Source organism: Gossypium arboreum, chromosome 10 (genome assembly GCF_025698485.1).
Source record: "Gossypium arboreum isolate Shixiya-1 chromosome 10, ASM2569848v2, whole genome shotgun sequence".
Taxonomy (NCBI): Eukaryota; Viridiplantae; Streptophyta; class Magnoliopsida; order Malvales; family Malvaceae; genus Gossypium; species Gossypium arboreum.
In genome coordinates this window covers 118,713,750-118,730,865 of record NC_069079.1, presented here as the reverse complement: position 1 = coordinate 118,730,865, position 17,116 = coordinate 118,713,750, and the positions used below count along the sequence as shown (strand labels likewise).

The 17,116-nt window shown below is 32.6% G+C and overlaps 1 protein-coding gene across 3 annotated transcripts; it reads right to left on the bottom strand.

The window, feature by feature from the left end:
- Positions 1-2,975: 2,975 nt before the first annotated feature.
- LOC108489339 (ubiquitin carboxyl-terminal hydrolase 5) lies at positions 2,976-16,113 on the bottom strand. 3 transcript variants are annotated; one of them, XM_053019982.1, is made up of 14 exons: positions 15,713-16,113; positions 15,319-15,591; positions 13,987-14,131; positions 13,830-13,889; positions 13,631-13,726; positions 12,493-12,909; positions 10,785-10,925; positions 10,529-10,699; positions 6,901-7,158; positions 6,663-6,811; positions 5,704-6,237; positions 4,112-4,232; positions 3,959-4,030; positions 2,976-3,521 (listed from the first exon to the last, which is right to left on the bottom strand). In XM_053019982.1, the coding sequence occupies exons 1-14, from the start codon at positions 15,880-15,882 to the stop codon at positions 3,342-3,344; spliced, it is 2,787 nt and encodes a 928-aa protein (XP_052875942.1). In that variant the 5' UTR covers positions 15,883-16,113; the 3' UTR covers positions 2,976-3,341. The 3 variants fall into 3 exon arrangements, 2 of the variants coding, with proteins under 2 accessions (XP_052875942.1, XP_017649302.1); XR_008272131.1 differs by having other exon boundaries at positions 3,383-3,521; positions 3,959-4,056; positions 4,166-4,232; positions 15,713-16,112; XM_017793813.2 differs by having other exon boundaries at positions 3,959-4,232.
- Positions 16,114-17,116: the final 1,003 nt, after the last annotated feature.

The following is a 17,116-nucleotide window of genomic DNA, read 5'->3' as shown; positions in this document are numbered from 1 at the left end:
CTATATTTGACTTCAACTAGATTTAAATATTCTAAATTTGTATATTAATCTTAATATGAATTTATTATATTATTTCATCAAAAATTAATTAGTTATCATTATTTAGAATGTCCTAATAAAAATTAATTAAAATATAAAAATAGAAAGATAAAGGAAAAATAATAAATTTATTATATATTAACCCTAAAGTTAATGCATTGAATCAATTTAGCTGCAGTTTATTTTAAGATTGATTCAATTCATTTATACAAATCAATTATTAGTCCAACCAATTGGCCTGATATGGTGAATGTTAACCTCAGGGCAGGTAAGTGGATGTTTTATCAAGTACGAAAAAGTTCAAATACATTTTTATATACTTAGAATTACTAAATCTCTTGAATAATTGTCCACACCTTACAATTTACTTAACTTTTTAAACTTTAGTAACAGTTGGAGGAATGGAATAGCATCCACCTCTTATTATTCTTATTCATTGAAGGGTAGACCATTCTTTTGTTTGGTTGAACATAATACTCATTCAATAGAATAATTATTACTTTTCTATTACTTGTCTTTTGTAATAGCAATTCTTTGGTATAACTAAAAATGACAATTTCATACAACATTGAATAACAAAAAAAAAAATTTACAGATTAGTCCTTTAAAACATGGACTTAGAAAATATAAAAATAAAATCTTTTATTATAATTTAATATAAAAATAATTATACTTAAAATATTATTAAATTATTTATTTATTATTATTATTAATCCTATTAAAATTTAATAATAATAACTATTTACCTAAAAAATTTGCTAAAGGTACTCTAGTCATTCAATCAAACACAAGAATACTATTACAATTCTATTCGCTCCAAAGCAGTTGAATTATCGATTATAACTTTATTCTATTACAACTCAATTACTGATACAATGAACCAAACGTAATATAAATGTCTCAAAATACTATAAAATATCTTACAATAATTTACTACTTTCCTAATTTATTATCACTTTGTAAATTAGTGAATTTTCTTATAAGTTAACATAATTTCTTTGATGATTACTAAATTTCTTAATGAAAATTGTTGAAATTCTTACACAATTACTCAACTTGTTACAAAAATATCTAATTTCTCACAGGATTATTGAATCTCTTAAATCATTACTGAATTCCCTAACAGATTAATGAATCTTTTTAAATTTATTGAATCACTTAAAATTTGTTAAAAATCTTACAACATTCTATTATTTATCTAACACTGAATTTTGTTATAAGATTACTTAATTACTTATGTAATTCCTTTGGAGTACAGGAAATAATAAAACATAATGGATTCAATCATTGTTTAAGTCTTTTGGCAATCTTGTAAATGATTCAGTAATTTTGAAAGACATCAGCTACTTAAAAGTATTGAATTTTTATAATGTTGTAATGATTTCAAAAAAAATATTAAATTCTTTACAATATAAATTATTGATCCTTTTACAAAACTATGGAAATTCTTAAAAATTTATAATTCTTTTGCAAAGTTACTTATAACCTAGTAATGCATGTTTCTTAATATCTTACTTGGAGCTTATAAGCAGCTCACTTTAAAGAGCTCATTAGAATTTTCCCTTGAGTCAACTTGATTCAAATTTATGCATTGTATAAGAATATATTTATTTATTTATTTAAATTTGACTTAAGACCAAAAAAATATAAGTATAATATTTTATCTAAATCTTTCATGATAAATGGTTAATTCAATTTTTTGTTGAATATAATTGGAAAGCAACTTAATAATTGAATTTGAGTGTAATTACTTGTAATTATATGAGTGTAATTACTTGTAATTATACGTGTTTGCATGTTTTGATAATCATTGCAGTTAACAAGTCTCACGACTGTAATTGGATTACCCTACTCAAATTCTTAAAGAGTGCGCAAGAATGGAATAATTACATGAGTGTGATTGAACATTGCAATTACACTCTTAGGAAGAGGGTAAAAATTAAAATAATTACATAAGTAATTACAAATAATTATACTCAAATCAGATTTTAGATAAGAAATAATTTTTCATGAATTTCTTTCAAAACAATACCTACACTAAACATAACCCTTCAATCTCCAAAGTGGAAGATATCATATGCTTTAGCGTATTTAAACTCCTTCAATCTCCAAAGTAGAAGATATCATATGCTTTAGCGAATTTAAACTCTTAAGTTATTGTAAGAATAATGATGACAACTGGTCTAGAACTTAACAATTTTATTTTGACCAATTAAATATTTGACAAAATTACATATTATTTATACTAACTAAATTACATAGAATACCTCATTCCTCGTACCTATGATTTTTTTTGTTCTTAATTTGACACCAATAGTTTAATTCCATTTACCACTTTACCCCAAACTATTACAAAAAGTGATATAGCAATATTGGACCAATCAACACCGGAGATATAGCATAATATTTACATTTTACATTTTATTTCCCCTTTATTTACATTTTATTTCCAGGTAGATTGATCATCAAGGTGGTGGTCTGGGTCTATGGTTTTCAGTCAACAGTTTCATGATTAAACTGAGATTTTTCATTACCAAATAAAAATAATACGTATTAAAAAATTAGCAAGATCTTCAACCTGACGTTAAATACTCAAAACTGATTCCATAACTCACCACTCAAACTCAAGTATCACCTTAATCAAGCCAGCCAAATTCGAGTAGCTTGTGAACATAGATATCTCATTTCCGATATAGTGTTGCTCTTGATACAATAAAAAGTTTTCATCATTTCAAATAATAATAATAATAATAATAATAATAATAAAGACTCAATTAGGTTGGCTGCCACTTGAGCTGGGTGTTAAAATACTCAATATTCCATCGATAACTTGTTACTCAAGCTTGACCTTTGCCTTGACATTGACCAAGCATACTTCAAGTTTTTCTAAAATAGCTTGTAAACCAAGATAACAGAAATAAAAATACAAGAATTCATATTTGAATTGAGATTTTTCATTACTAAAAATAGTAAAAATACATATTAAAAATACTCGATTAGGTTGGCAAGCCACTTGAGCTGGGTGTTAAGATGCTCAATAACTCACTACTCAAGCTTGAGTTTTGACTTGACAATGACTAAGCCGAATCTGAGTATGTCTCATTTTCAATCTGATATTACTCTTGACACAAAATATTTTTGTCCAGGTAATAGGTTAGCAATTGAAGTAAAGCAGCACATTGAACAGATCACTAAATCAATATTTTGCAAAGACAAGCTCACAACACTCTCTGTTGCTTTAGCACTCTACAGTCATGAACTTACATGCATGGCAGCAAATAGTTTAGGCATGTACCTTCACTTCAATACTTATAAGATGTTTTATCCCGAGCTCTACGAGACCCTGCAGAACTGGTACCTGAGGTATCGGACTTTGCCCTTCGATAAAACAGGACATATGCAGCAGGTGACTTTACATCTTCTTCATTTATAGGTGATATATGGCTGTCATCAAAGTTGTACCACTTATTCTCATCTAGAAGCTGCAAACAACAAAATCACCATAAAATAGTATGATGAGATACATGTGCATCAACAACGATTGAAGCCAATTTATGTAACTACCTGTATCAGACATTCATGTTTGATGCACATTTGGACATGGTTACAAGGAAAAATTCAATACATGAAAAAAAAAACCCAGAAAATATTGAATATGCCTGAACTGGACACGTATCTTATATGACACATTCAGTCTAAATAACATAGATTTGTGTCTCAATATAAATCTAAACTCTAATTAAGAGGATTCAAATCTGATGAAAGCTAAGAGCCAGACCAAAAGAGCAGAAAAATAAATGGTCTTGACTGAAAAGTCATAAATGGATGCAACATCCCTGTCCAAGTCCCCAGCCCCCGAAAATGAAAGTAAATAATGCACACTTCCATTTCAGTAAGGATATAGATGCTTCTTACTTACTTTGATGTGCGCGGTATAGTGGCCACTGCCCATGCCACCATAATGGTTGGTCAAGGCGTAGAGTTCGTAGAGCTGAGAACAGGAACTCCTCTTGTCAGCTACATAATTTGTTAAGTCAAAATCATGAATAGGAAAGTTGACAAAAGTTTCTACTTTATGCTTCATTGACCGGCTATATGAGAATCTTTTTAGATGAATAACTAGAACCTCAGGAAGCCTCCACAGGTCAAGTTTTTTACTCGCTTGTCGTTGTTCCTTGCATTGTGGGCAGTACCTACATCAAATAACACTGGTAATTCAAAATATTGCAGGAATGGAACCCCAAGTTTTTCCTTAAGTACAACTTAGCACTAAAGACTGTTAAAACTGTCAAGCAAACAGAAAATATTTGCTCGAGCCATTCAAACTATGGTGTAACGGTTACCAAATAGAGAGTATGAATCTAGCAACCTGAAAACATTCCAAAGCGTTCAGAGTTGAGAACAAGACGTAGTTATAAAAACACAAAACAATAATAGACATCTGCTCCCTATAATGTCTAGTTAATGGTGGATCCAAAGGTGGGCAAGAAGTGGCCCTGCCCCTTTTGTTAAAATGGAGCATTGTATTTTGACCCCAAAATTAGTAATTCAATTTGAGCCCTTTTAACAGAAAGTTTTTGGCTTTGACCCCTTAAAAAAAATTATAATTTTATCCTGCCCCCCCTAACACAAAATTCCTGGCTTCGACTGTATCTAGCCATTCCTTTTGCAAATTCACAAAGGTCTTCCACTAAATTTATGGAGATCGCAACAGACTACTAGGTTAAAACCAAAATAAGACAACAATTATCTTCTGGTTGAAGGGGACATTCTTTAATCTTCACAAGTGCTGCTCCAAAATAGCAAAGATGGTCTTCAAAAGATAGACTGAGGATGGACAAAGGTTTTGTTTTTGCTTTATGTACTTTTTTTTCTATTGTTTAAACTTAAGAAAAATGCTAACCCATGACGTGGCACTGGTAAGATGATATCTAAGATAAGAAATTAGAAATTACTTTTTTCCCCTTCTTGAATTTGGTGGAAGTAATAAATTATGTGCAAAGACCAATGTTGTCAAGGCAACTAGAACTTCATATACATGCAAGCTTAACAAATATGATACACTCTAACACGTGGGCCAGTTTATCTACAAAACATGCAATTTTTTCATTGGTCAAAGTGAATAATTTCCTTATGGTCCATGTTTGTTGTTGAATACTCAAATAATAAGAAGCATAGAGCATCAGCTATCCCCTTTTTCCTAGTAAAGTGATGTCCAATGAAAAAAGTGAAAAATAGAAAGAAATTAAAGAGAACTTCATCAGGCCGATTTTATTTATGTTATTGCTAAAAAAAGCATACATAGGTTTACCAGGTGTGCACATGATCAAATGAGCCTTGCCCAAAAGGGTCTGCGGCGCTTTACAGTCTAGTGCTAAGGGGCAAGGCACAGGCAAACCAGGCTCATGCTTTGCAGACATTGCAAAGACTTTCCTAAAATGGTTAAATAATATTTAACTAGTGCCTATAGCCACTCCTGAACCCATCCAAACAAATTAGTAGGGATAAAGAAAACACACCAATGGTTGACATATTTATTGTAGGCAGGAATAGCACCTACCAAAGGATTATGAAAAAGCACAACACACCAATGGTTCACAAAATATTCATGTATATAAACAATGGGAAGAAACACTTCAGTACAAGAAAAAGAGAATAACTAACCACATATCTTCTGGCACCAATGGCTCCTCTCGTAAAAAGGCCTCCAGGCAAGTATACAAAGAAAGAGGTTCAGTACGAGCTTTCTTGGTAATAGGCCCATATTTAAAGACCTCAGGCAAGTTTTCAAGATAATTTATATTGAACTTCTCCAAAAGCTTTGATGTCCAATCAAGATACACAACTACATGTGACATAGCTGACAGATTAATAGCTTTCTCGTCTCCCGCAGACAGGTCAATACATGTCTTACTTTCATCGACCAACTGAAGTGGTAGTTTTGGTAAGACCTTATTTATAGAAGTCGATGCACAGTTAGTATCCACTTCACCAGAACCATGATCAGATGGATCCCTTGCCATCCCCGAGGTGCTTGGATCTGAATCATCAGAATATTCTATACCCTCTTTCAGCAGCGGTGTAAGCATTGTCTGAACAATTGTCTGAATAACACCACTTCTAATTACATCATCACACAAGAGAGATGAAATAAGAGGAGTTCCAAAAGGTTTCCATCTTTGAGCATCGCTAGTTTCCCTGTACAACAATACAACAATAATGTAGTATTGCATTAGAAACAACTCAATGCCAAGGAACTCTCTTAGCTTCGAAGCAAGAATATTAAAGCAGCGATGGCAGTTACCATCATGAAATTACTCAAGAATTAAAATCTATCTATCTATCTCTCTCTCTCTCTCTATATATATAGAGAGAGAGAGAGAGATTAAACTGTTAAAATAACAAATATAATCAAGCATTATAAAACCATTTAAATAGGAAAAAAAACTACAACCTTAATAGCATTGAAGTCAACCGCTTCAGATGCCAATCTAGCAGTTAAAATAACTAACTAAAACCACTTCAAGTTCGACTGGCAGCCAATGGTAAACCTTTTGGTGCCATGCTTACATCCAAACATTGCTATGTAAAGATAAGTATGAGGGTAGCCAAATATTACATACTGTTCTTGACGGCGATGTATCAACTGAAGCAAAAGATTTCCCGTTGCTGACTTTTGAATCTTGTATGCAGCAAGATGATCATCATCTTTGATTGTGGACAATGATACAAAAGAATCATCTAAAAACCTATGAATCAAATGATTCCGTATCTGCAAGAAATAATTTCACACAGCTTAGCAAAATTTTAACACACATGTAATTCCATGAACAGGAAATCAGAATGCTTAACAGAACATGCCTCAACAAGCTTAATCTCCTCAGTCTGCTTCAAGGAACAAGCATTGCTAACTGCTTGGATCAGGTCCCTGTAACGCCCCTGCTTCGGAACAGTTATGGTGCATGTTGATGGTAAAGCACTTCCATCACAAGTAAAAATTGTTATTGTCATAGACCGAGTAGTGGCAAATTGCAGAGGCAAGGAAAGGTACATGAAGGGATCAAATGTTACAGAAACTTTATTGCACACTGGACAAACAAGTGTTGATTTGTATTGACCCTACACAATGGAATAGACATTGATCAGATGCATAATAATGACAGTAACAATGAATATGACATAACATTTTTTACAAGTTCAGCTTAGTCTTTTTACATATGATAACCATAAGACTAAGATAAAAAATTATAGAGTTGATTTAAAAATTAATTCACGTAGCTTTTATAATATTCACCCATTCTTGCTAAACAGTAACATAAAATCAGTAACAAAGCAATAACAGACGGAACCACAATTATGATTGATTAAAAGTTACTTTATCAGAAAATTAAATAATAATAAAAAAAGAAAAAACCCTAAGATTTTTTAGAAGATAAATTTGCATCCACGTGTATAAAAATTGTAGTCTTTTCTACTGAAGTTCATACTAGACCATTAGCACTAGGGGTCCACATCACTATGGTATTTCTATTGCGAGACAACTTCTAGTTGGGGATTTTCCAGCACTATGGATCTTGTAATTGTGTGAAGCAATAAACTTCTAAAAGTAAATCGTAGGAAAACATAAAACTATGAAGCCTAGAATTTCTTTTTCTTCTGTTTACTAGATTTCTGCAACTTTCATTAAGAAGTTATATCTACCATCCATTTAAATTAACTAACTCAAAATTCAGCTCACAGATATGAAAATAATTTCCTGTATGTTTCTTCTAATTATTTTTCTCATCTCGGGGTCATCTAAAAGAGGTTGCTATAGAGAAAAATTCCTAAACACCAAACTACATTGCAGCCACTACTCACACCACTGCAGACTCACATCCCACTGCCCATCATACAACCACCAAATCATCCTCTCCATTGGCATCCTTTTCTCTAGCCTCCATACTTGAGCTTTAGTCAAGCCAAAAAGCAAAACTCTTCCGATCACAAAATTAAGCTAAACAGAATGGTCATGCTTGAGAGAAACAGAGAGAGGGAGCAGGAAATAGATTTGCTGGAAACATCACCAGACAAAATGGAGAGAAAGTGACTTGTAAAGAATTGGGTATTACAGAACTTAATAGAGAACAAACAAGGTAGCATCAATCATGAAAGCAGATCGTAGACTTGAAATGTAATCAGGATATTAGAACACAGCAATATGTTATTTTCTCTTGCAGTCCTAAGTCCTTTCTTTTTGGCCATAATACCATAACCCTTTGTTGATTAACTTGAAGAATGAAGCATTTGGGAAATTTGACATCATGGGGTCATACTTCAACCGTGTACTTTAGACCTTTAAAACATCCACTTCAAATGCTTTATGCTTCATTTGGTTACTAATGTAATAATACTAGAAAAATTTTTATATAATACATGTCTTAAAATAGTTAAACATAAAATAAAAAATAGTTAATACAAACTTAAACTTGAAATTAGAAGGATGAATGAAACTTCTGTAAAAAATAAAGGCTAAATTTTCTATTAGTCCTTGTACTTTACGAAAGTGATGGATTTAGTCCTTATACTTTAATTTGGTCATTTTTAGTCATTGTACTTTTCAAATTTTAAAATTTGAGCCCTCACCAAATGATAACTACTACCAATTGAAATTAGTTAATTGCTAACTCATATACTAAGACTCCCTTTGAGTAGGGAGTGGGACTAAAAACAGCGATGGCTGTGAGATTAGTTATTTGTAACGGTAAGATTAAAACTTGAAGTGGGATATGTGTTTAAATTCAAACGCAACGGTGGCTGGGAGATGAGAATAAAAAATGACTCAAAAGATGTATCATTACATTATTTTTACATATTTTTAACAATTTAAATTATAAAATATTTTATTTAAATATTTTTATTAATCAACTAATTATATCATAAACCTATTTATTATTTTAAATAAACCTTAAACTTTTAAATAAAAGAATTTAAAATAAATTAACTAGAGGAAAAAATTAAACACAATTAATTTATGATATGTTTAAAAAGACAAGTGAAATTAAAATGGTTCAAAGTTAGAAAAAAATAAAAAAATAAATTGAAGTTTAAAACAATAATTTCAAGAGTCCCACCGGAGGTTCAGTTATCAACTGGACCTCTTCCCCTCCAATTAAAAATCAGGGATCAGCAGAAAATAAGCATACATCCAAACAAAAATTTCAGTGCGTTTGAAATTGAAGTAAATTGTTTGTGTTAAACTCTACTTCACTGAGGGTGCGGTGAATCCAAAGGCACCCTAAGACATGTTGAAAAAATAACACTCTTACCCAATGTAACATCTACTATTTTTCCTATTCTTTAAGTCAAACCAGGTAATTGCATTTTAAAATTTTGAAGTCCTAATTGGAAATGAGATCATTCTTAAGAATGAAACATCCAAAGGCAACCTAAGTGGCTATCTAGATCCTAGATTTCTGTACTTAGCTTCAAATCAATTTAAACCGTAATTATTCAGGGAATTTCTCTACCTGCTTTGCCGTCAAGTTGCCCTAAAAACAGACCTCACACCCTAATCACCCAGCTATTGGGCATCAACTCATGTATATTTTTGTAATTTGCACCATTCTTTATTATCACAACTTTGAAATGCATGTAAAACATTACATGGATAAATTTGAAATCAGAATACTTCCAATAAGTGCAACCTTGATAAGAGTTCTTCTAAATGATTTCAAAGTTACACTTCACCAGGCCTATGGAAATTATATATCCTATAAATGAAGTCATGAACCATATAAACTACTAAATAATTTGATACCAGACAAAGAAAAAAACAAGAAAAAGGATAGACAATTTTTTAATTGGCATAATGGCATAAAAGGAACAGATAGTTAAGCATTCAAGAAAAAGCAATTCTAGAAGGTATGGTTTTATAATTCCATTTCTTCAAAGCTTAGGAAACAGCATGCAAGAACTAAACTTCAGCACTTTGAAAGTACACAATCACAAAAAAGAAATTCTTCCCATTTCTTGTTGTTGTTGATTGGGTCATGTGGGTGGGGGGTATTGGAAGGTCCTTAACTCTTACATCTATCAAGAAATGATAAAGTTATTCTAAAACTTTTAGAGAAATAATAAGGCTCACTAACATAAACTATTCACATGTTTCATTTTAAAATTCTTGAAGTAAATTGGTCATCATTGGGGCAAATCTCCAATTCTTCTAAGTTAATGAAACTTGGTATCCAATGAGTTAAGTGCATCAAAAACTTTACAACGAAACATTCTCAACAGAGATTAAAAGTAGAGTTCAAAACATCATCAAAACAAATTATATCTTGCATCATCATATATCCTCTTCGAGGACAAAGCTACGTTAAATACTAAAGAAAGTGCAGTCTTAAATCTCCAGATAAACATCCATGTTATGAGATTTACCATTCACATGCAAGACACCACCACAACTGTTAGGCGTAACAACATTGAAATGTAGAAGACATGTTCTTACCTGGCACACATCAACAATTATCGAATCATTACGAGCAATATGATTTGCCCAATACTCATCAGCAACTTCTTCATCTGGGCGGCCATCTGCATCTCTAGAGTTTACATAAGGTTTGTGTTTGACACGATTCAGATCTTCATGAAGACCATCAAGCAGAAATGCTAAAAGCTCCTGGGGAAAAATAATTTTAAATGAATAAGCCTGTAGAACTATATGCAAAGCAAGGAATAGCAAGACTTTAATATTAATTACAAACCTGAGAGTCATGTTGATTGTATCCACTAAATTGTGGGGCAAAGCGGGCAAGCTTTGCTTTAAAGGGCCGAGGGGCAACTGGAGTTCGACCAGGTGCCCACAGCTTTCTTAGCAACTCACCAAATGCTAGAGCAAGTTCACCCTACACAAGAAGAGATCAGCTTAACATATTAGTTATACAACCGAGCTCAACTCTCAAAAAAATGCACAAGATTCAAATAACAAATAGCCCACTAACATCAAAGTTGAGACATATCAGCAAAATGAGAATGCACCTATATTCCGAAATTCTAACTAAATAATTATTTTCTATCGTGTGTGATAAAGAGAGGAATAATACAAAAGGACAATTCCATAAAATAATACAGTCAACCTTATTTTGGGGCCCATAACGAGTTCATAAAGCAGGCATTCGATCATATTTAATCTTAGAACATTACACTTCAAATAGCTACTACATACTATCTCTGTAGTCAGTATACGGGACAAAATGTTTTTAGCAGTTAGGTTAGAGATATGTGTCATGTTCATTTCAGCACAAAGTGATCATAACGACCTGCAATAACCACTTTAGAATAAACCACAAGGAAAAAAGCATGGTAAGCTCAAATAATCAGTAGAAGCGACGCGATCCTTAGAGAGGAGCATGCCCTAGATTTCAGGGACTACCCATTTCAAAAGGAGAAAGAACCCCTCAATAGCAAACAAAGAGTGGTTCCAAGAACTTCACAATCAAACTACAAAAAGGACACTAAAGAATACCCATATAGAGGTTATGCAAATTGAAGGAGAGCTAGAGACCAATAATGACTTAGGATAATCCTTGACCTTTATAATACATTATACAGTAGAAAATTCAATGGCCATTTGATTTTAAATGTATTAGATATAACAAGTACAAACACATATAAACATCTTGAACTAGTATCTATCTGTGTGTTTACATCCTTTTCTTTTTCCATTTTAGAAATTAGAGCCTTGCTTTCTTAAGCACAAACTCTTTTTACACATTCTTGTAACTTATGCCCTTGACTGAATTGGATCCAATCTAGAACAAGCACAGTCCTCATAAGAAAAATGTTAGCTAGAAAATTGGGTTACAGCAACCTACAAACATTAACCAAAATATGCATGCTATATACCTACTAATAATGGGCTATAGATAGGTTATGGCATTGACACACAAGTGTCATACTCAAAAACATCTATGATCTAGACAATGCACTTGGCTCTACATGCTCACAATCTAATAATGTGCATAGAAGCTCTGAAAAGAGTACGTGTGCATTTAACTATATTAACCATAGATCATGCAGAATCTATGTAGATGATTACATCTAAACTCGTCATCAAATATGTATGGCACCAACAAGTTCTTTCCGCAAGAATGTTCTCTTGTCTCATCCATACAAGTAACAAGAACAAAGAAAACGTAGTTATTTTAAAACACCAATTCTTGACATGTTAAGTTTTAGTTAGAAGCTAGCAGTGTGCTTCAAAGTGAAGATCCACATATAAAATTTGCTTGATGCATATACCTTTTACACAAGCAAGTACGACTAGACCTAATAATGCACAAAAAAAAAAAAGATTAAAGGAAGGGGGAAAACACTGTATTACACTATTCACAAATGAGAACTTCTCCAAGGAATCATGACTATGAAAGGATAGTTCAAAACCACATCTATTTTTGAGGGTTAGAAACTTACAACCATGCCCAAAGGGTTTTGCCAATTTATCTCCTGATGATAGTCTTCTCGAAAGTATCTAGCAAACTCTGGTGTATGAACAAGGCACTGTATTGCACTATTCATGAAGCAAGTATTCCCAAGATTTAACAGCCCAGTTAAACCACCAAAAGTGCCCCTAGTACTAACACCACTGTTCCCAAAATGGTTATCCGATTCTTTATTAGGACAACCCAAGGTTTGATTTTGCAATTGCTCTGCACTATAGCCTTTGGATGCAATCTTGTTCGCAGACAGACCTCCTGCAATTGATAAGCTTGATTTAGACGGCTCTAGAAGAACAGAAGTGGCTTCCTTATCTGCAAATCCATTGTCTGTAATACTTGTACCATCGGTTACTAAAGTATCATTAACATTGTTAAGAACCTCGACCAGAATCTGTTTAAATTGATGACAAGAAAATAATAGGTTAGAACAAAATTTGATTGATAACTAATGCTAAAACAAGAAAAATCCCTAAATGCACATCCATTTCTGTACTTCCAATATGTTTTTTTTTTTTCTCAGCTCTATCCAATATGTATCTGCTATTCATGTCCCTAAGAAATGTGAGCATACATATGATTTGTGCATGGATATAAAGAGAAGAAAATGTTTTTACCAGTCAAGTTAAAAGGCGCTTTTTTTAATAAATAAAATACACACATAATTTTGTACGTCACTGAGACAGATATTGCCGAAGGAAATAGATGATAACCAAAAGGGTGGCATGTGGACACGCATATATGAAGTAGATAATAGTTATTATGCTGTGGTCACCAAGAAAACATATCAAAGAGGCTATCCACCTTAGGCTGTAGACAAACACCACAGCAGGAAAGGACACAAACAGCAAACCCTTCATATTAAAGGATGGTAATATGCAGGAGAATCATTGATTTTGAAATAATTTCTCATTGCTTTTAGCATAGTTGACAGAAATCTTAATCAAGTAACATATTAATAAAATGTATGAAACTTTTTTACTCAAACTTCTATCCATTTTGCAGTTGTACAATGGGCAGAAGCATCAGATGCAGGATCCAATTTCAGACGCTGAACTGGTTTCTTTATAACAGACACACTAATCATAATAAGTGTTGCAACAAAAAGGACCCACATCCTGATCCATCTGTATGTTGGCATCATCAAGAGTTTTATCCATGTCATTCATCAAAGCATGCTTCCGATGACCGTAATAGTCCCAAATACAAACCTGAAAATATAAGGAAACAGAAACAGTAAATAACTTGAAATGAAAAGAGAAATTTGAGGAAAACAAATAACAGAAAAGGAAATAATCTTGCATCTGAAATTACTTGCTCCAAGTTGAGATGAAAAATCTCACAGGCTCTTCGGTGAAGCTCACCTATGGTTTCCTGTCCAAGATAATTCAATCTTCAGAAATTAGTTACTATAAAAAAGTACAACGAGAGCAGCACAGCTGACATAAATAAACAAAGTTTCAAATTTTACCTTCTTACTTATTCTTATAGTAGAGCGATCGCCTTTCGGTGTCACAAGAAGCTGCAAACGCAGTGGATAAACCTCCACAGCAAACTCTGTCTGAGAAAGACCTGAATTAATTACTTTTCGTGACAATGCTGGACCACCACCATACCTGAAAACATATGTGCTTAATTGATTACTCAATACATAAGAAAATGTACAGTACAACTTTCATAAATTAGAATACATATATATATAGCAATACCAAGGACAGTGAAATTTAGATTTATTTCCACAATTATGTCCTATATAAATATACTATACAGTAATAGTATATGCAATCCAAAAGTTTCAATGACAGATCATTTTGTGATATCCAAGTTGTCCAAATTCAGATGAATGGAAAGAATGATGGTTGAGAGGATTTTGGTGTATTGCATGTATCCGCTTAATCCTTAACCACGTACCAAAACATTTACCTATCCACACAAATAAACACACCTAAAACATACAATTAATCAAGGGTTCCAGAAAAGTTTCTGCTTGGTTGACAACAAGAAAATAGAAAATGACAAGAATAAGTGGACACAGGAATGTATAAATTTGTCTAACAAATGCATTAATCAACTTGAACCTTGGTTATGAAGTTAAGTCATAGGTTCAGAACCTCTGTATAGCTAGGTATACTAACAATTTCTCATGTACGAAAGAATATATTGGAACTCCAAAAATGATGAAAAGTTCAAAGTTTTCTTATGCATAGGTGCCTCATAATAAAAATGTATAAATGAAAACACAACATTTTAGCATCAAAGAATGATGTTTTATGAAAATTATGGCTACAGTTACTCCTCAAGAGCCAAGACAACCATCCAAAGCTGTCTTTGGTATCTATAACAACAAACTTGGGGCAAAACCAGTGCATAAATGAACCTTTTTGGTAATTGACGCTTCACCTTAGTTGCTAAAACCAGGGCATCCAACATAGAGAAATTTGCTTAGCTTAGTGCTGAAGCTGATATGAATCCATAAAATGATCATTATCTTGTAAAGCATTAGAGCTTAAGAACTCCACAAACAGATTCATATACTTAACACAATTCCAGGGAGCTTGTCTAGCTCAATGTCGATTTTAATTCACAAAAATGTTATCATTATCTATACCTACAATTGAGGTTGAAACCTCCACGGGCCTGTCTAAATACTTGGAACATGAAATTTAATAGTTAACAAGGATTTCAATATGGTATCATTCCATTCTTAACTTGATACAACTTGCCAACAGAAACTTACCAATAAGTTTTCTACATGCAAATAATTCTTAACAGAACCCAAAATAGTCCAAATTATCCAACTAACCATGAAAAAAGTAGGTTCCAAACTTGTTGAGGGAGCAAAACATAGTCACGGCCTTCTAATAAAGTATCATGAATCTCCACACCATCATCAGAGTTCGCGTCCTCCGCCGGCCCATCAGATATTAAATCAGAATTATCAATTCCAGAAGGCCTTTTTGAAATACCCACACCATTTGAATCTGAGTTCCCTGACAAAGAAGAGCTTCCTTCATTGTTGTTGCTGTTGTTAGGCTGCTGGTCCTGGTTCACATAATCAATCCAGTGTTGCCACCATCTATTTTTCAAAAATAAAAAATAAGAGAGAGAGAGAGAAAGTTAAGAAAATAGTAAAAATAGCTTAAAAATGAAGTCATAAGAAGAAATTCGAGGGAAAAAAAAAACTAAAGGATATTAACTTTTGAGTGATGAGGAAAAAAGAATCGCCTTCTTTGGTGTTAGCTTCAGCAGTAAGGGCAATGTCTCTAATTAAAACCCTCTCTTCTTCGGGACTCAGTTCTTTTGCCGCCTTCTCGGTCGCCATGGCTATCCCCGTCGCTGCAGCCGACGCCGTCGCCACCTCCGTCATCACTGTCTAGTATTTATCAATTCGCACAGCAGATCTTCAATTATTTAGCGAAAATTTTCAAATTTCAGATTGTGGGGTTAGCCCCCTACCACCCAACGGACAAACCTCTGTTTTTCCTTTTTGTTCGAAGCTGAAGAACTGGTTTTTCTTTTTCCCCCTTAGCTTAAACTGCCTGAACTTCGAATATAAACCGGCCTTTTTTTTTCTCTTTCCCCCTTAAATATGTTCCTCTATGTACTTGCCTAAAATATTCGGCCCGGTCCAACTAAACCTGTTGAAGAATTTTTATTGCAAGGCTTCAAGCCCAACTAAATTATTTCAGTTCAAAGAAGGTATCCCAACTTTGGGCCAACTTATTTTTTTGAAAAATAGATTTATTATTTCACCTTTTTATTTGTAAAAAAAATTAATGTGTATAAATTTTTTATTATTTTTTCAAATTTTATTATATACAAAGTTAAAAGATGGACACTTGGGCTCCACATATTCTTCCTCGACCGATTTGAACTTGAATTGTCGCCATTGATCGAGTGTCTACCTTCTTCAAAAATAACTTAAATTCAATTTAGAATCATATAAAAATAAAATAAAATTTTATTATTTTAATAACCAAATAAAATGGGTCATCCATTCCTATTTTATTTATATGAAATTATTATTTATTTTTAAGTTACAAGTGGATGGTGAAACTTAAATCATAATAAAATATAGATTAAGAACTCACATATCATTTAAATAAAATGAGGCTTAAACTTAAAAACCCTAAATTCTAAGAACTCCAAATTCTTATAGCCTTAATCATGTCATTAAGCCAAGGCCTTATCAACTATTTTGATTGTTTTTTTAGCATTGTGTTAATGTCATGCATGATATCATCAAGTCTATAGTCTTCTAAAGTCTCCACAAATCATACGTAGGTCATGTCCGGGTTTTTTATGGCCTAGGTTTGTGTTAATGTTGGGTTGATTATCAATTGTAACTTAAGTTACAACTATAGTAACAATTAGTAGAGTAAAATAGTAAAGATAGATACAAAAATCAGTTACATTATTCGAATTTCTTTCTTACTTTGGCTTTACCTAAAGAGTAATGTATTGTTAATCAATAGTACAGGTTGTAATTTATTCTCAATTTGCAAAAGCTTTCTCCTTAAAACTTTAATTATAAACTGAACATGAAAACAAATTGTTTGCAATCAATTTGCACTCAATACAAGTTCCTCAAAAGATAAAAA